Genomic DNA, 24,555 nt, shown 5'->3' with positions numbered 1-24,555 from the left:
TGTGGAGTTGACGAAGAACGATAAACTTTGAACATTCAATTGAAAACTTATTATCGGAAGTAGTAACATGCATAACATTTTTTTAATAATGACAACATTGGTGTATAATAATAACTTTATTGATAATTTATAACAATAATGGCTCTAGTTGTGGCAACTTCCAAACTTTCGGGAAGTTGTAATCTATCGGACCGTCATTCAGGCGATGTTTCTGACAGATCACGATCTGAAAAATACTATCATGAAAGTGTATCCCGTGGATAAGCCGACCCCTTTCTACAGAATCTTTTTTCTGGTCCTCAAAATTCGGCTTATACGCGGTCATATACGGTATGTGAAGTGTTCTAGCTGTGTGAGTGTTCTAGTAGTGTGAATATTCTAGCTGTACGAATCTTCTAGCTGAATGAGTGTTCTAGCTGTGTGAGTATTCTCGCTGTACGAATCTTCTAGCTGAATGAGTGTTCTAGCTGTTTGAGTGTTACACACTTCATCTTCCTGAAGCAAGGGTGTAAACGTCAAGTTTCCAGCCTTGCCAAACTGGGCTGGAATTTCTAGGCTCAATTGTAGCGCCACCAGTGGCTATTACAAGTGATGTCCCTCCTATCCTCTCCTATTGACTATCAGCTTCCACCTCTCATATCACCTGCATTTGCTTCAAACAAAATGGCGGTACCCAGTCAAGACAATCTGATCAATAATCAAGGTTTATAGTGTGATAAAACGGGTCTTACATTGCAAAGTGCATCAAATCACGTGAGCAACTTGATTAAAAACATGAAAAGATTTGAAAAATATCTGTTATCAGTGCACATGCTTCGCGAATCCTGCAATTGACGGAAATCTGCACAACAGTTAACAAGCGGGATGTTGATTTCATTACGCTATTTTGATTGGATATGACTCGTTAGTCCAGCCGAAATATACCTCTATAATACCAGCCTATTTTGGCCAAGGGTGGAAACTGGACTCTTAAAGTCACTTAACTCCCTTGCCTCGGGAAGATGACACACTTGGGTATTCTTGTTATCATGCATTAGTTTGGCTTGTTTATTTGTTGTTTAATTTTTTAGTCTGGGCCAGACAATCCAGTGATTGACACATGACATTAATTTATGCTATTAGGATATGATGACATGCATCAAACAAGTTAGCGAGTCGGACCACATGATCCTGTCAGTCGCCTTTTACAACAATCACGGGTTGCCGAAGATCAATCCTACCCCGGACCTTCATGGGTCTCATTAACTAGTAATTGATTCAATGGACAAGAGATGTAAAACACAATAGCAGTGAGCATTCAAAATTTAGCGAGCAAGACATGCATCTTTCTAAAACACTTCTCCTTATTGTCCTTGTGACACAGGTAGAATTTTGAACTTTATCTGTTTATGGAAATGTTTGAAATTCTCTAAAAAACATAATTATGTGATTTTTAAATAATGGTACTTTGATCTGTGGCATAGCTGATATAGATAAAAAATAAAATAAAATATAATTTAAAACAAATGTGCTTTGTAACAAATGTTATATTTGGGATAACACTTTGTTAGTAAAGTACAGATTCTCGTACTTTTTCTGGGTTGAGTCCTGTCCGGGATTCGAACCCACACTGCCAGAATGAGGTCTTTATCGCCAGCACACAAAGTCAGCGTAAGTGTCAGTTAGTGTGTTCTTCTTTTAGCCATTATAGTTACCTGATTTTCAGTTAATTTACAGGCTGGACCGGCTACTAGAGCAAAAATTATCATGGATGAGTTGGTTCGATATTGTTATTTGCTTGTTGCATTTGTTTTTGAGTGAGTGAGTGAGTATGGTGTTATGCAGCTTTTATCAATATTCAAGCAATATCATGGCAGGGACACAAGAATTGGGCTTAACACATCATATCCATGTGGGGAATCGAACCCGGGTCTTCGGCGTGACGAGCAAACGCTTTAACCACTCGGCTACAACACTACCCCTTTCAGTTTTCGAGGATATCTGGGTTTGATCACACTGATCAAACTATTTTACAATTACAATGTGTGATGTCAAGAGCATGGAAGGATGTCTCTGAGGTATCTCTGTTTTAGCAATAATGAGTGAGTGAGTGAGTGAGTATGGCTTTATGCTGCTTTTAGCAATATTCCAGCAATATCACGGCGGGAGACACCAGAAATGGGCTTCACACATTGTACCCATGTCGGGAATCAAACCCGGGTCTTTGGCGTGACGAGCGAACGCTTTAACCACCCGGCTACCACACTACCCCCTTCAGCTTTCGAAGATATCTGGGTTTGATCACAATCATCAAACTATTTTACAATTACAATGTGTGATGTCAAGAGCGAGGAAGGATGTCTCTGAGGTATCTCTGTTTTAGTAATAATGAATGAGTGAGTAAGCATGGTTTTACGCCGCTTTTAGCAATATTGCAATATCACGGCGGGGGGACACCAGAAATGGGCTTCAGACATTGTACCCATGTTGGGAATCGAACCCGGGTCTTTGTCGTGACGAGCGAACGCTTAAACCACTCGGCTACCCGACCGCCCCTTTAGTAATAATGAGCAGGCCTGCCTGAGTTTGGTTTGTATTTGCTGAGCGTGATAAGTGCTAAAGATAAAGATGAACTGCAACATGTTTGCTTACATTCCTATTTTCCCTGGCTACGCCCGGTTGATACAACACGTCATTATTCAATATTTCCTGTCACTGCCAGTGTTGAACAACAGCATAGGTTGCTAGCCAATTTACATGAATAGAAATATTTATGAAGTCCTATCGTCATCTTTGTCATTGATATTCCGGATGTGTAATATTACAAAATGTTCTGATCAGTAAGTCAACAGTCAAGAACTAGAAATGATCGTGATGGACACCCCATTTCCAGATCAGCAGATTTGAGTTTTCTAACATTTATTAAAATACCGGCTGTGCATGAATAGTTCTAAATATTTTAGCTTTTTATTATTGGTAGTTAAAAAAACAAAGTAAGAAGAGCATTTAACATTGGCACTTTTACAGTTTTATCACAAAAATAAACTAATCCCTGTTTCCAAATCAGGGTTATAAGAGGTCACAGTGATGTGATCATATATTGCATTAAATATTCAGTAATAATTAGATTTTCTACTCCTTCAGAAAACATATATCTAGGAACACGATAAAAGTTTATGAATCACATCACATACATTAAAGTATATCATATATTAAAATAAGAGAGTTAGTGAGTTTGGTGTAAAGCCGTTTTGAAAAATATTCCAGTTATATCATGGTGTGTCAGTTTAATGAGGGAGGAAATCCTGAAGTGATGCAGGTCTCAGACGTTTCCACTTTGGTGAAACCCATGGGTATGGTTCTGACAAACCTAGAAACACAATCAGGGCAAATCTGGGATTCAAACCACAATCATAGGATCCTGGCACATCTAAGGGACACAACTCTGTACAGCAAAATTACCTTACACCACTGAGCCATCGATGCTCCCTTTTTGAAATAACACTTACCTAACACTATCAGACACACAAAATATCAAAGTGAACCGGACATTATGGCTTCAGCACAAAGCCCTGTGTATATCCACGATATACGGCCATAAACAAATTCCCCACACACAACAAGTAGCCTGAGTGACATACAGGTGGAATGTCGTGTGATAACGATCTCACCTGTACACCCAGCTCGTTATGACTTGTATACAGGTGAAAACAGTCTGCCTAACACTGTCAATCAACATCAAAGACTTCTCCCTACTGAATTCAACCTGGTTCAGAGGTCGGACAGACAACTATATTCAAACTCAGTATCTTTATTATGTTTATTTCACCTACTAGTGTTGTGTATGTCGACTGACGGTGAGAAGGTATATATGTATAATGCATTATGTTGGCTGTCAATGACAGCATGAATAAGTATGTTCCCCCTACACTGCAATAGTTCATTCACACATATGTCCTTGATGTAAGTTGCAAAGAATATTATGATAGCTGGTATACATGCAGACATCAAGCAGGGAGGGCTATAAATTTTGTTATTCCATGGTGATTAATAACTTATGATAAATAATCTAGTTAAAGCTGGGATCTTTTGGGAAATTTTGAAACTGGTGGTGAGATGGTCTTACACCTTTTTAGCAATATTCCCGCAACCTCATCGCAGGGGGGCATTGAAATGGGCTTCGCAAATTGTGCCTATGTGGGAACGAATCTTGGAGAGACCTCAAACATTTTAACAAGGCTCCCCAGCACCTGGTATAAATAATTGGTATCTCTGTATAAAGCTTTATTTCAAGTCAGTATGAATTAAGGAATAGAGAAATATATTTTCAGGCAAAAGGAATTAATTTTGTTTCAATTCAAATTATAGAACAAACTTTAGAAATGATTACTGAATCCATCTTCAGCCCAATTTGGCACAAGTACACATTAAATATTCATAGAATAAAAGAGGAAATTCGAGAAACGTGCTTCAAAAACAGTATTCCAGTTATATCGCAGCTTGTCGGCTTTATGTGGGAGGAAAGCCTGAAGTGGGACGTTTATCACTTTCATGAAACCCACAAGCCGGGTATGGTGCTGATAAGCGTAAAAACATAATTGGAGCAAATCGGGATTTGACCCCATGTTCCTAGGTTTCGGGCATGAGGTTGGCACCTCAGACAACTGTGCCCCCAGTGCCCCCCCCCCCCCCCCCAATAATCAAGAAGAACATGATCACGTGTAGCAGCTACTCTGTTTGTTTGTTTGTGTTTGATTGTTTGTTGTTTAACGCCGCACTCAATATTCCAGCTATATGACGCTTATTATTTTAAATATAATTAGTAACGGCTGCAACTAAAATAACATAATATTGGAATATTTTATTCCTCATAACAAAATAGTTTCAGATACAATTTTTCCCGATCCTTGCATCAAAATCCTTATATCATTGGGTAAGTTTAAACCGAATCACCGGTAGATTCCAAGAAAACGTGTGTATAGCTGATTGCTGTTTCCGGCCTTGTTTACGAGAAAATACACAAGGTAATCTTAATCCTTGCATGTAAAACAATACCTAGCTGAACAGAAAATCCAATGTGTGGTGATTTTTTATCTCTAATTTCATAATTGTACTGACAAAGTTCTTTATCACCCATTCCTTTACCTGAATTTGCCGAAGGGGTACGGTGTAATTTCTTTTCCGGGCAAAATATTTAGAAAAAAAATTGTTTCCAAAATACTAAATCAGCTAGAAGGGGTGCACATTATACATGGGTGCACACTATACTCAAGATATACATACACCATGTCAGCTTATTGTGGGAGGAAAGTGCAAAGTGATGCAGTCTCGCTGACGACTTGGGGGAAACCCACAAGCACAGGTATGATGCCAAGAAACCTAGAAACATAATCAGGGTGAACCAGGATTTGAACCCACAATCATAGGTTTCTGCCGTAGCCAAGGGATGCAACTCTGCACAGCGAATTAAGGCGACTTAGACGACTGGGCCATCCGTTCTCACCAACCGAAGCCCTAGAAACTCTCAGGATTCAAGTCATTAATTATTCAAGTTTCTCTTCAGTCAAAATTCACAATGCCTTTAATACAAATAACTGCAATCACTTTTCAGTGTTGGACATTGTAGACAGACTTTAACAGGATCTGTTCACAGTTCTTTCAGACTCGCCATGCAATCTTTTCAGATGCTTGAAATCCATTTAAGATCAATACATGACAATCCCGATGATGTAGTGTGATGTAGTTGCTGTGCGACTGTCGACGACGATGCCACGGAACACCACGCTGTATCCAAAACACTGACATCTTAACACAGCTACAATGGAATACCTGATACAGTGCACCGCTTCACATCAAGGAAGCAACGTTTACATGTTTACTCTTTCGTATTGAAAACAGAAACTTACCACGCCCAAACCATTGGCTGGCTGGCTTGCTGGATCAGGCTAAAATTGATAATCTTATTTTATGGACGACCAACCCAAATTTGCAAAAGTAAATAAATTAAACAGACATGCTGTTAAATTGTACAGTGTGTTGTTTTATAGTTAAATTCTTTTTTGATCAAGTCTGACAACATTTTCGTCTCCTTCTTGTCGTATTGATCAACAAAATTGATCTTGCCTAATTTTCATTCCAATTCTGGCCAAAGGTTTCATTTTATGTGGATTGTGAGAAGATTCTGAAATATTTTACTTTCTAAATATTCAAAATGTATTGTTTTGGAGCCACTATGATTAAAGACATTTTCAAATTTAATCTACTCAGTTATTCAGAGAAGTTGAAAGTTTACAGATGAACAGTGAGTGAGTGAGTATGGTTTTACGCCACTTTTAGCAATATTCTAACAAAATCACGACAGGGGTCACCAGAAATGGGCTTCTTACATTGTACCCATGCTGGGAATCAAACCCGGGTTTTCAGCTTGACGAGCGAAAACTTTAACCACTAGGCTACCCGACTGCCCTTCTAGGGAATTAAACCAGACTTTGGCATATATAGTAGTGTCACAACCACTAGGCTACCTGGATGCCCCACCAAGCAATAAGCTCAAGGGCCATGATGAACTGAAAATATAAATCAATATTAACCCCGAATCAGAAAACATCTATTAGATAACACAAACTATGAGACTTGTGAAAGGATGTGGAACGTGTCATCCAGGCGGCCATATTGAAACACCTGCTGGCAGTCTACCTGGCTCACCTGTGAAAGGTGTTTACGTCGTTAAGTGATTGGAAATAGCTCTTAATAAATTATGCGGCCAGTTCCAATGTCGGGGTGCCCAGACATTTACTGATTCTGTAGGGCCACGCAGACACATTCATTATTAAAACACCCGATACAAACGTACCGGTAGATATATAAGATCCTGGTGAACAGATCTGGATTAAAGTATCTGCCAATTTTGATTTAATCATGTTAATAACCGCTCAGGCAACAACAACAACAACAACAACAACAACCACTGACATTGGGAGAGTACCCGGGATTGCTGCCAGGAATACAGCCCTTCTGACAATCTTGGTAATGCAGAAGGCTGCAGTGTTGGGGAGTCTTCACATTCTCCGAAAAGTTCTGGGTGGGTTCGAATGGGCAGCGCTTCCTGGGAGAAGTCCCATTCGCTGTCTGGGCTGCGTGTAGAGGGGGCCAGGGCCCTGAGCTGATCATGAGCCTAACCAGCCTGACTGTGCCAGGATCACCCAAACCCTCTTTGCTGCATTTACTTATTTTAATATGTATACTGATGATAATGATAATAAAAATAATAATAATAATAATAATAATAATAATAATAATAATACCAAAGAAAAAGAAAGGTTGATGAAAATCTGAAAAAATACCATGAAAGATGTCAGAAGATGTCAATCTTTTTTGCTAAAATCTTTTTCAAGACATTTTTAGGACATTTACCGCAATATTGTAAATAAAATTTTCATAGACTTTACATTTAGCCTACCTCATGTCTTTTGCTAAAATAACCAAGAAAATCAGCAAACCAGGAAATTACATTTGTCACACCTAATCTGAAGACACAAAGGATAGCAGCTATTCACACTGCTGAGAGCTACGAGCTCGTATAATAGCATATGTCCCTCACCCACACCCTCAGAACAAAGTAGAAGAATATCAATACAATCAGTGTTCATTGATTTCCAGTCGTGAGCTCATTGATTGGAAAAATCTTATAATGGAGAGCTTGTATGGGTAATTGTGAAGCCATGGCATAGACTGGTATGATAGTCATCAATACATCAATCAGCTTGATGTATCATTAATAAGTTTATCTAGGTTCCACTCAAACAGACCTTTATTGATAAGTTGATAAGGAACATTAATATGATTCAAATTTATACTGATTTTTAAAAAAAATTACAAGAAAATAACCTACGAGTTATTAGGAAATATGGTTTATCTATAATCAACATAACCTTTAATCATTTGCAACAACACATTATTTGACGACATGTGGCAATGGGCCTCTTGCAAACCAATCAAAAACACCAGAAACATTTCCATGAATTAACCAGTCAGCATGAAGCAGAAATATTTTGCTCAGTGAGAATAATTGCACTGATATTCTTGTCCCTATTGGTAACATTGAGAAATAATGTCACATGTTCAATATATTTAGGGCTAATATTGGAGCTGCTAACATAAACATGTTCAATGTATTTAGGGCTAAAATTGGAGCTGCCAACACGAACATGTTCAATATATTTAGGGCTAATATTGGAGCTGCTAACATGAACATGTTCAATGTATTTAGGGCTAATATTGGAGCTGCTAACATAAACATGTTCAATGTATTTAGGGCTAATATTGGAGCTGCTAACATAAACATGTTCAATGTATTTAGGGCTAATATTGGCGCTGCTAACATGAACATGTTCAATGTATTTAGGGCTAAAATTGGAGCTGCTTACATGAACCTGTTCAATATATTTAGGGCTAATATTGGAGCTGCTAACATGAACATGTTCAATATATTTAGGGCTAATATTGGAGCTGCTAACATGAACATGTTCAATGTATTTAGGGCTAATATTGGAGCTGCTAACATAAACATGTTCAATGTATTTAGGGCTAATATTGGAGCTGCTAACACGAACATGTTCAATATATTTAGGGCTAATATTGGAGCTGCTAACACGAACATGTTCAATGTATTTAGGGCTAATATTGGAGCTGCTAACATGAACATGTTCAATGTATTTAGGGCTAATATTGGAGCTGCTAACATGAACATGTTCAATGTATTTAGGGCTAATATTGGAGCTGCTAACATAAACATGTTCAATGTATTTAGGGCTAATATTGGAGCTGCTAACACGAACATGTTCAATATATTTAGGGCTAATATTGGAGCTGCTAACACGAACATGTTCAATGTATTTAGGGCTAATATTGGAGCTGCTAACATGAACATGTTCAATGTATTTAGGGCTAATATTGGAGCTGCTAACATGAACATGTTCAATATATTTAGGGCTAATATTGGAGCTGCTAACATGAACATGTTCAATGTATTTAGGGCTAATATTGGAGCTGCTAACATAAACATGTTCAATGTATTTAGGGCTAATATTGGAGCTGCTAACACGAACATGTTCAATATATTTAGGGCTAATATTGGAGCTGCTAACACGAACATGTTCAATGTATTTAGGGCTAATATTGGAGCTGCTAACACGAACATGTTCAATGTATTTAGGGCTAATATTGGAGCTGCTAACACGAACATGTTCAATATATTTAGGGCTAATATTGGAGCTGCTAACACGAACATGTTCAATATATTTAGGGCTAGTATTGGAACTGCCAACATGAACATGTTCAATGTATATAGGGCTAATATTGGAGCTGCTAACACGAACATGTTCAATGTATTTAGGGCTAGTATTGGAGCTGCTAACACGAACATGTTCAATGTATTTAGGGCTAATATTTGAGCTGCTAACATGAACATGTTGAATGTATTTAGGGCTAATATTGGAGCTGCTAACATGAACATGTTCAATGTATTTGTTCGATTCCTACTATTGGTACATTTCTAGTGTCCCCGCCATGATATTGTTGAAATATTGCTAACAGCGGCATAAAACCGTACTCACTGTGGTCAGTGAGACCTGAATATATTAACAAATACCCACAACCCCACCCAACCCCACCCAACCCAACCCCATCCCCAAACAGCAAGATTGTCCCTATAGCTATGCAGCCAATGGGACCTAACCAGAATATATTAACTCCCTCCCAACAGTGATATTAATCCTAGTTCTGTGAGATTTGATACCCACATGAAAATATTAATTTTAGCCTGATAAAAAATTCAGAATATAAAATGTCTTCTTCTTGTGTCATGTCAGCTTAATCAAGTGTATATTTTTACCTTCTCATTTGGTTGCAAAGCAACACTAGCATCTTTTTCAATATCCCCAATCTGAAGACAAGGTTTCTGTATTCCCAGCACCTGCTAGCAAAAGGTATCTATGAAAGAACTACACGAACATATAGCCGACAGCAGAGATCGGTATATGGTCTCTGCCGACAGTGATCTGATTCTTATCAGGTAAAAATAGATTTCATCTTAGTGTCTGTCTTTGAAAGATGCTATGACATTTGCCCTGGAACTGAAACTGCCTTTTCCAAGACGTGTGTCTTGATTTGACCTTTTAGATATATCTACATTCTCATCCTGATTTCTTGTACAATACACCATGAAATATGAAAAATTAAGAGAAGAGAAGGAATCTGTCTTTTTAGCACACTAACTTCCCACAGGCATGTATATTATAAAACACATGAAACAACATCACAACATTGTATCCATTGCGTACCGACTGGCAAGCCTAAATGCTTATTATGAGTGAGTATTGTTTTACGGCGCTTTTAGCAGAATTCCAGCCATATCATGGTGGGGGACACCAAAAATAGGCTTCACATATTGACTCATTTTGGGAAGGCCTCTGGTGTGAAGTGAACACTTTAACCATGGCTACCCTACTGCTCTGACTTAAAATATGTCGCGATACAAAACTATCTTGGGAGTCACATGTTTCCTGCTCACTTCTGTACACTCATTTAATCAAATACAGTATTCTATTAATGTTAACTAGTTTGAATGTTATATAGTTTACCAGATCTTCATGGGCAACAAAATATATAGTTTTTAATATCATTGGTTGAAGTAACAGAATATTTACAGGACATTGTTTCTGTTACTAACTTGATCAATGAATATACAGTAAACTATGGTTATAACGAACTCAAAGGGACCACTAATATTAGTTCGTAATAACCGTAGTTCATTATATGCATATATACATCATATATTCAACAAATGGCCGGGACTAAAAAATAAGTTCGTTATAATCGGTCAGTTCGTTACAAGCGTGTTCGTTACAAACGTAGTTTACTATATTTGAAAATATGTAAATTGCAAGTGATTCTGTGACATTTGATTGGCTAACAAAACAGTTGTTTTTTTCGTTTATGTCTCAATAAACCAAAGTTTAAAAGTTAACCAATCTCACTACAAATTGGAATTGAACAAAACTGACAGAAAATGTAAACAAAGTGAACAGTATTGTCTCGTTGAGAGAGATTGGTTTCATGCCGCTTTTAGCAATATTCCAGCAATATCACGGGGGAGGACACCAGAAATGGGCTTCACACATTGTACCCATGTCGGGAATCAAACCCGGGTGTTCAGCGTGACGAGGGAACACTTTAACCACGAGACTACCCCACCACCCCTTGTCTCATTGAAGAAGGCCTAGTTACAAACTTTGAGGCCTAGTGAAATAAGGTTAACATTAAATCTCTGGACGTAAAAACGATGAATTCTTAAGGCTGTATTCCTTTCCTTATCGGGCGGTCGGGTAGCCTAGTGGTTAAAGCATTCGCTCGTCACGCCGAAGACCCGGGTTCGATTCCCGACATGGGTACAATGTGTGAAGCCCATTTCTGGTGTCCCCCGCCGTGATATTGCGGGAATATTGCTAATAGCAGTGTAAAACCATACTCACTCACTCCTTTCCTTATCACATGGTACATATGTATGTATATGTAAGTTCGGAAATCAAGTTCTGCTCCTCCAAGTCATGTGACTACAAATGGCCACAATTAACCGGCATGACATGAAGGGGGAGATAAAATAACACCAAAAAAAGTGCTGGGTAACATGCCATTCAAAGACAAGTTCATCTTGATGTAGTCGTCAGCTTATACAACCTGTGTGAGGAAACATGATAGTCATGCCATCTCACCCCACTGATCTCTTCCTGGGCACTATCAGCCCTATCTGACACTCCACATGCTGTTTCTGAATGCTGGTCACCGTGAGTCAGTGGATCTGTACGACAAGAGTGAACTGCTCCACCTCATTACCCAAACCTCACCCGTGAAGATTTGGGGTAGAATAGGTCTTCTGCAACCCATGCTTGCAGCGAAGATCCGGGGTAGAATAGGTCTTCAGCAACCCATGCTTGCTGTGAAGATCCGGGGTAGAACAGGTCTTCAGCAACCCATGCTTGCAGTGAAGATCCGGGGTAGAATAGGTCTTCAGCAACCCATGCTTGCCATGAAGATCCGGGGTAGAATAGGTCTTCAGCAACCCATGCTTGCCATGAAGATCCGGGGTAGAATAGGTCTTCAGCAACCCATGCTTGCCGTAAAAGGCTACTGTGCTTCTCGTAAGAGGCGACTAACAGGATCGGGTGGTCAGTCTCGCTAACTTGGTTGATGCATGTCATTGTATCCCAATTGCGTAGATCGATGCTCATGATGTCAATCACTGGATTGTCAGGTCCACACTTGATTAGTTACCGATCACCATCATATAAATGGAATATTGCTGAGTGTGGCGTTACACAACAAACAAATCAACACGCTCATCAAGACTACATATTCCATTTTCAGGGTTTTAATGGACACAGAATACCGTCTTGAACGCATACAAACTGAGAATTGATGCAAATAACTTACATTGCGTGTCGCGTGGGATGAAGAATAGTATGGCTGATTGAATCATAACATTTATCAAAAATGAAGATTGCATGTAACATAGAACTGACATTTGTATTCTGGTAAGAAACACATCCAATGTTCAGGGTGTCAATAGCTGATTTTCCATAATAAGAGCCTTTGGCAAGCAAACTGTAAAAAAAACATTTGGAATTTCAAAAATGTTCATATTTTCTAAACTTCCAAGATTTTTTGAACATTGCATTAAATGTCGTATGTAAAACTGAGGATCTGTCTCTTCCTCATTATTGGTCTAGTGACAGCTAAATACAAGTCATCTTTGCAAAGTCATAATATAACTCAGCTATAACAAAAACAAAAATGACATTTTACCGGGATCTTACTGATGTTTGCAGTAGACATGGGCCGAACATCGACCACTGAGAGGGTCTAGATAAATCTGTGATATCACAACAGAAGTCTAATCTTTATCAAGACTACCTACCTCGCTTCATTTTAAAACAGTTAAGTTTCTGAATGGGCGGTCGGGTAGCCTAGTGGTTAAAGCATTCGCTCGTCACGCCAAAGACCAAGGTTCAATTCCTGACATGGGTACAATGTGTGAAGCCCATTTCTGGTGTCCCCCGCCGTGATATTGCTGGAATATTGCTAAAAGCGGCGAAAACCATACTCACTCACTCACTCACTCACTGAATACTTTCTACAAAATAATAAGTTGACTTTTTGTCATGTTTACATCGGATGTGTACTTAGAAAGTTATATTTGTGGCTTATATACTGAACAAAAAGATTAGGGATCCTGAATTTTTTTGGGATATGTTTTTGCAGTGAAGACTGATCACACAATTTAATAAAAATATCCTCAAATATATTCATGATCCCAACCTTTTTTGTTCAGTATATATAATTACATTAGAGACATGTGTTTTCTAAGGTGATGCAATTTGCTGTTTAGAGTTGCATCCCTTTAGCATGCTGGAAACTATAGGTTTGAATCCCAGTTTCAGAATAATAATGTTTCTAGGTTTGTCAGCACCATACCCGTGCTCGTGGTTCTCACAGAAGTCTTACCAGTCTAAGATCTGCATTACTTTAGGCTTTCCTCCACATGCTGAGACGCCATGATATTAATTAAATATTATTCAAAGAGGTTTTAAACCCAACTCACGATTTATAATTTAAATTACATTTTCAATATAATTATGGTCATGGCCATGTAACAAAATCCTATTCAATTTGACAAACACTGGCTGTAAAGATAATTCATAAAATAACTTCACACTTTTCATTATAATGTTGAATCTACGGAATGTATCCAGCTTAAGTGTGTGCGTGTGTGAGTGGTTTCAGCAATATTCTAGCAATATCCCAGCGGGTATCCACTTAAAACAACAAAACCTGTTAACAATGAATAAAACAAAACAACCCATCCGAAAATCTGATTGTACCAACCGCCATAAACATTGTCAATATACAGGTCAAGTACAGTGATAACACTATAAGACTGCCACCTGCCTGGGATCTATTTCATTATATACAACAGAAGGAGGTACACACCCACCTGTGTTATTACATAGTCAATGCACAGCAGATTTTATTAGATCCTCTTTATACACAAAGTGTCATGTTGCTATTTCACTCTTTATGTTGTTTTTTGTTGTACTTAGAAAATAACTTTGATGAATTTCAGTCATGCAACTAAGCTGGAGCAGAACAATTTCATATTTTTTGGCAATGCCTTATATTTTATAGTGGTTGGTTTACAAAAAAATTACCTAAAATACAATTTGGGTGGTCAAAAGAATATATGTAAAAATTCAACTTCCAGATTGGTATTGCTACTCATGAATGCAAAACATACTGTAGGACACTCCATCGTGGAAGTATGATTGTAAAATGAAACCGAAAGATAATTAATTTGTTTTGTTTTTTAGATCAATGATTTTTTAAATATATTGTTTACCATCTGTCAGTGGTGATAAAATATGGTGGGGTTTTTCATTTCATCTAACTGTAAAATAGTCGGACAAAACAAAATTGTCAAAGTTGTTGGGTTTGTTCTTCTAGCTTCAGCATTTTTTTTCGATCGGTCTCACAAACCAATTAAAACAATATGTGACCCATGGTTGGTCCCTATAAGACAACAGGATTGTATTGATGTCGCAAGAAATCTGTAGCATCATCAGTAGTGGGTGATGTTGATCTTCCATTGTTTCCAAAATAGCACTGATGTATTGTCATGTTGCTAGGGGCTTGGCGACCAGTCAAAACAAAGGAATATTAAGGGTTATTCAGCAAATGAATGTAAAGAAAAATAGTTTGAGTTCTCAATGAAAATAGATGGAAATTTTGTAATTACTCCAAATACAATGCAACCACCTAAAACCATGTTAATCCTGAAGACCTTTTCAAAGATATTGTCAGTAATGTCTATATGTTTTGTTTGTTTGTTGTTAACCCCACACTCAGCAATATTCAACTATATGGCATTGGTCTGTAAATCCAGAGAATCCAGTGACATCGTGAGCATTAACCCATATGGTAAGAATGAGAAGCAATCAACCAAGTCACCGAGCCTGACCACCCAATCCATTTAGTCACCTCTTATGACCAGCGTAGGTTGCAGAGAAACCATATTCTTACCCAGAACCCAAAGCAGGTTTACCCTGACCTTGACCCTGACCTTGACCCATGATTCATAAACCCTGATATTGGTTAATCCAGACGATTAAACTAGGACAGTATTGACAAGGTATCACTGTATATTTCATGATTGAGTGTTTATAAATGATGATTTGTCCAAAATAACACCCTAATAAAAAATACTTAGCAAAAATACACTGTGTTTAATTCATACTTGCATACATAAACATCTACAAGGTAATTTGTTAATGACACTGAACAAATCCACAATAAGATCTAGCTAAACCAATCAACACACATGTAACATCCTATTAACAATAAAGATATTTTCCTAACAACTGTTCTCATCATGTGTGATTGATATATCCACACAACCACCTCCATATGTGAGACTGTTGTGAAGGAAGCAGACAATGTTGACATACCAATTCAAGGGGTTAATCTTTTCTTTACATTTGTAATAAACATGTCAGTCAGATTAACCCTTCAATGTCTAAATCAGTAGGGCAACCCGCCTAATCCTCTGCCTGCTGTGCACAACTGAGAGTTACAAAGAACAAGTAGGATCAGGATATTACAAAATACCATTCAATCTACAAAGCCACCAATCCTATTAAATCTTACTTACTTATACACAAAGGTGTACTTAAGTCATTAAAGCCTTTCTGAAATGGTGGTCTAATTTCTTTAACAAAATTTGCAATAAAACTGAGGTATTATTTATTTATTTATTTATTTATTTATTTATTTATTTATTTATTTATTTATTTATTTATTTATTTATTTATTTATTTATTTATTTATTTATTTATTTATTTATTTATTTATTTATTTATTTATTTATTTATTTATTTATTTATTTATATGAAAGTAATTCTTTCATGTAGTTGAAACTGCATCTGGCTTCTTCAATTACTCATAATGATCTAGACATGGTTTTTAAATATAACATTTAATGTTGTATAAGAGGGTCTATATTACTAGCGAGAGACATAATAAAAATAAATATTTTTATGTTTAATTTATTTCTTAGACCGGCTGCTTTACAGTAGGGGGGAATCATAAAATGAGTGGCCTAATGGAGAAATCTGGAAATGGAATCAACTTGTCCTGATTCTACTGACTGAATTGAGAGATTTCTCCAACAAACCATGTTATGGTTGACACATGTGTATAATTCCTCTATTATTTCACATAATGACCAACAGCACCATCAGTTTTACTTGATAAAATGCATGTTCAAAATGGCCAGTGAATTCCGAGCTCAGAACCATCAGCAACAGTAATAGAGTGACGTCAGCATAATGTATTAATTGTTATGAATTTAATTGAAATTTGCAACACTAATAAGTGAGTGAGTGACTGAGCAGAGATCACAGCACTTTAAGGAAAATTCCAGCAAAATCAGCTGAGAACTCCAATGATAAACTCCACATGAATACCCACATCAGGAACTGAACCCAGAGTTATAGTGTGCCTGGCAAACACTTTAACCACATGGCCCCCAAACATAATAAAATGACTGAATCTGGTAATTTCAGAAACAGAAACTAAATATACGCTCATGGAAGAACTATAGCGTTTGATGGCTTGGTAGTTAAAAGGGTTAAATAGGTTGTATTTACTTTGTATGTTGTCTAGTCACTCTTATGTTGTCCTTCCTTAACTCGCTGCAAACAGCTGTAATATTTACTCATACGTTCATTCCCCTCAAAAAAGTTGTTCAGGGAATGCTTTATGTAAGCCCCTCTCTTATGTTGTCCTTCCTTAACTCGCTGCAAACAGCTGTAATATTTACTCATACGTTCATTCCCCTCAAAAAAGTTGTTCAGGGAATGCTTTATGTAAGCCCCTCAAAACACGTGTTCACGGAATGCTTTATGTAAGCCCCTCAAAACACGTGTTCACGGAGTGCTTTATGTAAGCCCCTCAAAACACGTGTTCACGGAGTGCTTTATGTAAGCCCCTCAAAACACGTGTTCACGGAATGCTTTATGTAAGCCCCTCAAAACACGTGTTCAGGGAATGCTTTATGTAAGCCCCTCAAAACACGTGTTCACGGAATGCTATATGTAAGCCCTTCAAAACACGTGTTCACGGAGTGCTTTATGTAAGCCCCTCAAAACACGTGTTCACGGAATGCTTTATGTAAGCCCCTCAAAACACGTGTTCAGGGAATGCTTTATGTAAGCCCCTCAAAACACGTGTTCACGGAATGCTATATGTAAGCCCCTCAAAACACGTGTTCAGGGAATGCTTTATGTAAGCCCATGAAATAGTCATTGATTGTCATAGGTAAGAATAAATAATTTTATGAATCAAATAAAAAAATTTCCATCCATTTCGGGACCAGATTATGTTTTCCCCTACAATGTCCAATGGTTGTGCCGGCATACAGTACAGGTGAGGTGAAATGGGGTTAAACGTCTCGTCCAAGATTATTGCACATATGTAGCGACGTGCATGCACGTTGCACGTGTGTGTGTGTGTATGTGCATTTGTGTATATGTGTGTGTGTATGTGCGTGCGTGTCTGCTTGTAGTAGTCCGGACTAATGCCAATTTGTTTTTAGTGCTAGCCCATTGAGAAACCATGCTGCAGTTTAACATGAATACCCCAACCAGACACAGTATACCGACTCCGAGCCGACCAGTCCTTGTTTTAGCCCCTTAATGCCAAGTGCCAGGCATCGTAACAACAAGTACCATATACTTTAACGTCTTGTGGCATGGCGTGGCCGGGGATCGACTCCCAACATTCCACTCTCAGGGCGGAGGCTCTACCACTAGCCCACTCCATACATTCAGCCACCTGTAAGATCTGCCTGGGACTGGGGCCAGGTCACACACAGACCTGTTCCACGGAGAGGAACAAATTGACTACACCAGGCAACAATAATCCAGGTGTAAGGAGGCATGTTTGTAACCTGGATAGGGAGATTAGACCAAGGACTGGCAGTTCCCTCGACTTGCTGTCAGCTGTACAACAATAACACATTTGTAGGCTATTAAATGGAACATCACCTGCTTGATTGAACTAATTATGTGTATTGAAATTCTAGTGGCACTTTTGATGAACCTAGTTAGGGTTCTGGGTTAGCTTGGGATTCCAGCAACATCCCATTGCCCTGTTGGGATTCCGGGTTAGAACGGGTAACCAGTAACGTATTCTTGTCATACGGGATGATTCCCCCGTTGGGATTCCGGTTAGAACAGGTTCCAAGCAATCAATGCTTGTCTTACAAGGTGATACCGCGTTGGTCTCACGACACCCACGTGACCATGGACCGCTATAGTGTTTAACAAGAGTCAGTATACTCACTGTTTCCGTCTGGGTTGATGATCATGGTCATCTTGCCCTGCATCTTGATGATCAACTTGGCCTGGCGGTCCTTCTCCCTGAACACAAACAATCAGCATTGAAGTACACTTGCAAATCAAGACTTTTCTACTAGGGCTGGGACAAGTCCAAATTTACTACAGTAGAACATGGATATAACGAACACGGATAGAGCGAACAAACGGATACAACGAAGTATTAAAACATCCCCGATTTATCTCCTATATATTATGATATAAAATTTACGTACATAACACGCTCTCTACAGCGAACTAACGGATATAGTGAACTGATATCTGATCACCAACAAGCCCATCTACCACTAATTAGTGACGTGTATAGCGAACTGGGAAATATCTCTCAGAGTCAAGTGTCACTGACAATTGGCTGTACGCAATCAGACGCAAATCAACACAATTGTGGCAAATCAAAACAATCACTGGTGATGATTCAACCTTGTTAAACATGCATTATGTTAATCTTAATTGTCCATGTAATTAGACTAATCTCGTCTGTAACACAAACACATTTCATTCAATAATGTTTACATTCATTTCGGTGATATTTGAATATATTAATCTGATAAAATAATAACTTCAGATACAATTTCTTCTGACCATTGCATTAAAATTTTGGTACTTTTTAACTGAATCACTGGTAGATGCGAGAGGAAACGTGTATAAATGTGTATGTGTATTGTATTTTGTTTTTAGCCAAGATGGCGGATGTTTCCGAGTGGAAACGTATATAACAAACGTATATAACGAACTGATTTCTCCGATCCCTTGTAGTTCGTTATATCCATGTTCTATTGTACTCGGGGAAACCCATGCCCCTATTACCTGACCCTTCCCGGGTACCTGCTGTAGGTCTCAAGAGATGGGCATAGAATGTCCCCTTGGGAGAAGTTTGTCCGTAGCCCTGGACAAAATGTATTTAGATTCACGTATAAAACAATCTGGTCATGCATACACTGAAGTTGACTGAAGTTATATCTTTATTCAAACATAAACGTCAGAAGGAATGGGTGCATAGTCATAAAAAAATGTGAACATTAGTGACTTGTAGTGTAACCATATACAGTTGTAGATCATTTTTGTCATTAAACAATATGTTACATGACTAACCGAGGGTGGGGCCGGGTAGTCCTGTGTTTACCCAGGTCCTTCTCAGTACCCACCCATCCCGAGTACCCAAGTTACCTGGCCCAGCCCTAGTTTCTACTTGGGTAGAAGTAATGCACTAAAACTCTCACAATCATAATTTCACACTATAATATACTACTCAAAAAAAGTTAAAGAACACTAGATTTTTTCATATGAACATAGCCATTTTTTGGTTCAGTGCATGTCAACATGATTATTAAGTTTCAAAGAAAAGGTGATGAGGTGCCAACTCCTGCATCCTCATCCTCAAAGAGGGGCACAGGTCGCCCAGTCGTCTTAGGTGCCGCAATTCGCGGCCCTTGGGCACGCCAGAAACCTATGATTGTGTGTTCGATTCCCGGTTCACCTCGATTATGTTTCTAGGTTTGTCAGCACCATACCCATGCTCGTGGGTTTCACCGAAGTGGTAAACGTCTGAGACCTGCATCACTATGGGATTTTCCTCCCACATTAAGCTGACAGGCCGTGATATGACAAGAATACTGTTAAAAGCGGCGTTAAATACAACTCACTCACTCATCCTCAGAGGCTAGCTGAACCATTCAGATTCAGATTCATTTCTATTATAGAAAGTCAAACACAACATAGATAAGATTCCCACTCTATTTTCTTGCAGTGAAGGAACAAAGTATTTTTCTTTTTAAAAAGATGTAGAATTTATAATTCTTGTAGTGATCATAAGAGTGTGAACTGTGATGAAAAAGCAACCAAACATATTAGTTGACCAGTATTATTATATGTTGATCAGACGAGACAACATAAAACCTCCATTTCACAGGATACATAAACTCAGTGGCTTCAGGTGCAAACAATGACAGGTGTGTGTGTGTGTGTGTGTGTGGGGGGGGTATATTTTATTTTTTAAATACCATATTCGCCATAATATGCGCCCTGGGAACGTAGAAAATTTACAAAGCAGGACACTTATTAGAACCATAAACAATGAGTTTAAAAGAATTCAGAGATTGAGCGGTTGTGAACAAACAGTTAAAACTCCGATGAAAGTAACTGTTTTCAATAACATTTGATTGACAATTAAATACCCCTTGTGCACTGTTGTCTTCAGTGAATATATCTGTAACACCTTGGACCCTGACACTGATTTTTGTATCGTTGTAATGAACCTCCGCGGGCAAGGTGTTGATGAAGACATTGATTCGACAACAATTGGCTCCGTTATAGGTCTTGTGTGAAAGTTGGAGTGCCACAATTCAATACAGTGTAATGTGATATAAATAGCATTGACTTATTTTTCATCAACAATCACAATCAACATGTCAAAAGAAATCTTGCATAATTTCCAAAGATTGAAATATGTCTGTCTATATGCTTGTTTATAAATTAACATGACACATTATTAGTAGATATGGTCAAAGGTATCCTGACAGACATACTCCAATGTTATTGTCAACTATTTCTCGAACAAAACCATAAGATTTCAGAACATAAGTCAAAAATTAATTATCCCATTTGAATTTTGACCGATTTATAGTTTTTAAGAAACATTTTCACGAAAAGTAAACAAAAATATACTGATTTTGCAGCATTTCCTGCAACAAATTATATAACATGTCATTGATTATTACTGATCATTCCCTCAAATTCGAAATGGTAAGATTTCAAGGGTCACTAAGTACTGTCTAATGGCACTATCCAGAATCTTATGATTATTAAACAATTAGATATTGTTGAATATTCAAATATATTCACTTACCTTTGGTTAAAGGGGCGGACCCTAACGGCCACTTTCACCCTGAGAAAACAATAGGAAATAGTACATGAGTTTATTCACATAATATCAAACACGACAAATTATACAAACATCACCATTTTACATAATCAGTAGAGCAACAGAATAAGAATTTGTTGTGTTACTTTTAGCAGTAGATTATAAACATTTCTTGTCAAAGTATATTTACATAAATACGTTTGTCAAATTATATTGTTTAAACACAAATATAACAATTACAAATTCCATAACTTACGAGTTTTCGGCCATTGTGATTATGCACTAGACATGTATTATTATAACTATACAGAAGAGACGACAGTAATACTAATAGTAATAGTTCTAGCGTGTGGACAGAGGTTTGCAAACAAGATTCTATCAAGCGACTGTCACAATCGCCCCGCTCCAAGTCCCGGTGGTGGCTAAATGTATATATCTACTTACGAATCCTCCGGCATGCTGGTGTGTCTTTAGCTTCTTAGACGTAATCCTGATCCCAGATTAAAAGGGATAAATTCCATATCAAACAGTGGCGATATAGACTATAGCTCCTAGCACGACTAACTCGCCACTGCGCTATTCGCGGGATTGCCGGGTACGGAGACACGATCCAGTGGCTATAGTCTATATCGCATAATGTCATAACCTTCCAAGGGTGGATAAGTGCTTACGTACTGCAATCACTTTTTTTATATTTGAGTTGTGGGGGTACTTCTTTAACGCAATAGTCCATCGTGTAGGTCGCTTTAAGTGTTTTTTGCGATGATATATATATTATAAAAGGAGATTTGTCGTATCTACCCCCCACCCCACCCACCTCCACCACCATCCCACCCCCCACCACCCCCACATACCTCCACCCTCCAACCTTTCATAAACGGCTACCCTTTTATACATTGAATTATTCATTTTTTAGATAATAAAGTTGAAGATATTTCTCCGTCTACTGCTCATTTTAAAAAATCAATTAGTGAAAGTGCTTGAGCGATGCATTGATGATGATGGCGTTGGTGCTCAAACTATTAGGATTGATGCTTATTTTTCAAAGCAATACCATGCGTAAACCTATTATTTAAAGATTATCAGTCATCATATTATAGCTGAGAAAATCAAGACATTGAACATTAGTAAAAAGTTTATCCCTTAAGCGGCTCACACGTCCACAGAATATAGAACGAACTATAATCACCGCTGTTGTCATGGTCACCGAATAAACAATCCTGAGACAATAGTTCCACCTCATGGAGGGGACGATCGATGGTCTGAAATCGAAGTGTTTCGTCGTTTCTAGCGTATATCTAAGGGAATATAGCACAACAATTGCTTATATAAATATTTCAGGCCGTTACTCGCGACATAAATACCATCCTGCCAACAAATGTGCATAATTTATTCAATATCCTTCGTAACAGATCATGCCATCGCAGGATGTTGTGAAAGAGTGTATTATATGTTTAACTAATTGAGATAGTTCGTAATTCGAGGTGAGTTAAAAACACTTGGATTCAGTTGATCACTTTTAGGATTAGCAGGATGCGTGTGAGCGGAATGCTGGGGAAATGACTTCATCATAACTGTTTGAGATTTAGAGAAAAACTAACGAGTTACGAGGAATGCGGGATTATCACCCCGGGTGAATGAATGGTGTTAAATCCGAGCCTTTGGCAAGTGACTTACAAAGTTTATTCACGAGAGAAGATTATCCACAATTCCGAGTTTCGAGTAGGTTATTTCGTATGTATTGCTCATTGACATTTTAAGAGAGAAAATGAAGAAAAACGTATATGTAAACTTTACAGAGAAAATTCACTGAAGGCAGCCTTTTGTTTAGATGACATAATTTAATAAATTTGTGACGTCATGTATAATGGATGACGTCATATCGTTTTTCATCAACAATGAGCACTGTGACGCCACTTGGCTTCAGTTGACCAATCGGCATTGAGAATCGCCAAAATGCAGATGTGCATTTATCATCCAAACCTGGCTCCCACAAAAGATATCGCTTGGGTGCGATTATGTGATATCTTCATTGTAGATATCGCTGCAGTAAAATTGCATCGCAATGCTCTCCAAACCATTGTGACGTCATTGTTTCCATTACGTCATAATCAAATGACATCACTGATGGTTTTGCTACTGAAGCTGTTAGCAGTACTTTTTACACTTATTATACTGCTTTTTACTCTCTGCAAACTGAAAAAGTTGGAAGAATGTTGTTGGATGATAAATAAAATCTCACCCTCTTGTCTTTTGATGTCAAATATATCAACACTCGTTAATATATTTGAAATCAAAAGACACTCGTGTGAGATTCTCTATATATCGGAAAGGTGTTACACACGACCATTCAACCCTTATATTTGTTTTTTGTTTAACGTCGCACTCAGTAATATTCTACCCTTATGGGTAATATATTATAACGGTAACGCTGTTTTTCAGGGCATTATCATTTGCAGAAGCCCGAGGTCTTCCATTAACTGCCCGACGAAGGAGGGCAGTTGAAAAGACCGAGGGCTTCTTCAAATGATAATGCCCTGAAAAATAGCGTTACCGTTATTATAGCTAAAATGGATGGAATTTGTTATCAAATAAAAAGAAACAACAATATCGGTTTTGAAACATTTACTGCAATCAACACGAATGTCACTGACCAACTTACAATGGAAACGTCATAGAACAAACGAGATGACGTCACTATTGAACGTGACGTCACCTATCCCTATCCTATGACGTCACCTGACAACGGGCGTGATAATGGCCCGTCGTCAAGCAATGTGAGGGCATTATCAAATTACAGTGGCCCGCTCATTTTTGATAACATGCGGGCGGTTTGATGATAATTCTATCTATGTTAGCTATAATAGTCTTTTGTTCATGTTTCTTGCACGCTGATCCGGGTGCTATATATCTCCTACTCCCTCACGCATGCACTCACAGCAGGGAATGCTTGATGTATACTATACGTTGCATGGAAAAAAGACATCGTTCGGGCTTGGTTGTTTTAACGTATTATTAGAAGTAAGATATTGCCATCGATCGTAATTTTTCAATGGAAATACATGTCATATTTATAGAACGGCTTTGTTGTTATTTTTTCGACCAACAATTGCCGCCGTTATAATGTGTACGAGCCACGTATTGTATACAGTATACACATTATTACATATACTTACAGAAAATAACGACGGACCGTAAGAATTGAATGGG

At 38.0% G+C, this 24,555-nt stretch overlaps 1 protein-coding gene across 5 annotated transcripts in view; it reads right to left on the bottom strand.

Moving 5' to 3' along the window:
* The window catches only part of LOC124140870 (kinesin-like protein KIF28P), a 79,079-nt gene extending 57,135 nt beyond the window's left edge, over positions 1–21,944 (bottom strand). For all 5 annotated transcript variants that reach the window (XM_048397628.1, XM_048397631.1, XM_048397627.1 and 2 more), the window contains exons 1-3: positions 21,790–21,944; positions 21,331–21,369; positions 18,433–18,509 (exon numbers count right to left, since the gene is read on the bottom strand). In XM_048397628.1, the coding sequence (XP_048253585.1) occupies positions 18,433–18,509; positions 21,331–21,369; positions 21,790–21,803 (130 nt within the window). In that variant the 5' untranslated portion in view covers positions 21,804–21,944. The remainder of the gene's footprint in view (positions 1–18,432; positions 18,510–21,330; positions 21,370–21,789) is intronic.
* Positions 21,945–24,555: the final 2,611 nt, after the last annotated feature.

Source organism: Haliotis rufescens, unplaced genomic scaffold, assembly GCF_023055435.1.
Source record: "Haliotis rufescens isolate VD_foot unplaced genomic scaffold, xgHalRufe1.0.p SCAF_17, whole genome shotgun sequence".
Lineage (NCBI taxonomy): Eukaryota > Metazoa > Mollusca > Gastropoda > Lepetellida > Haliotidae > Haliotis > Haliotis rufescens.
This window is presented reverse-complemented; position numbering and strand designations above follow the sequence as displayed.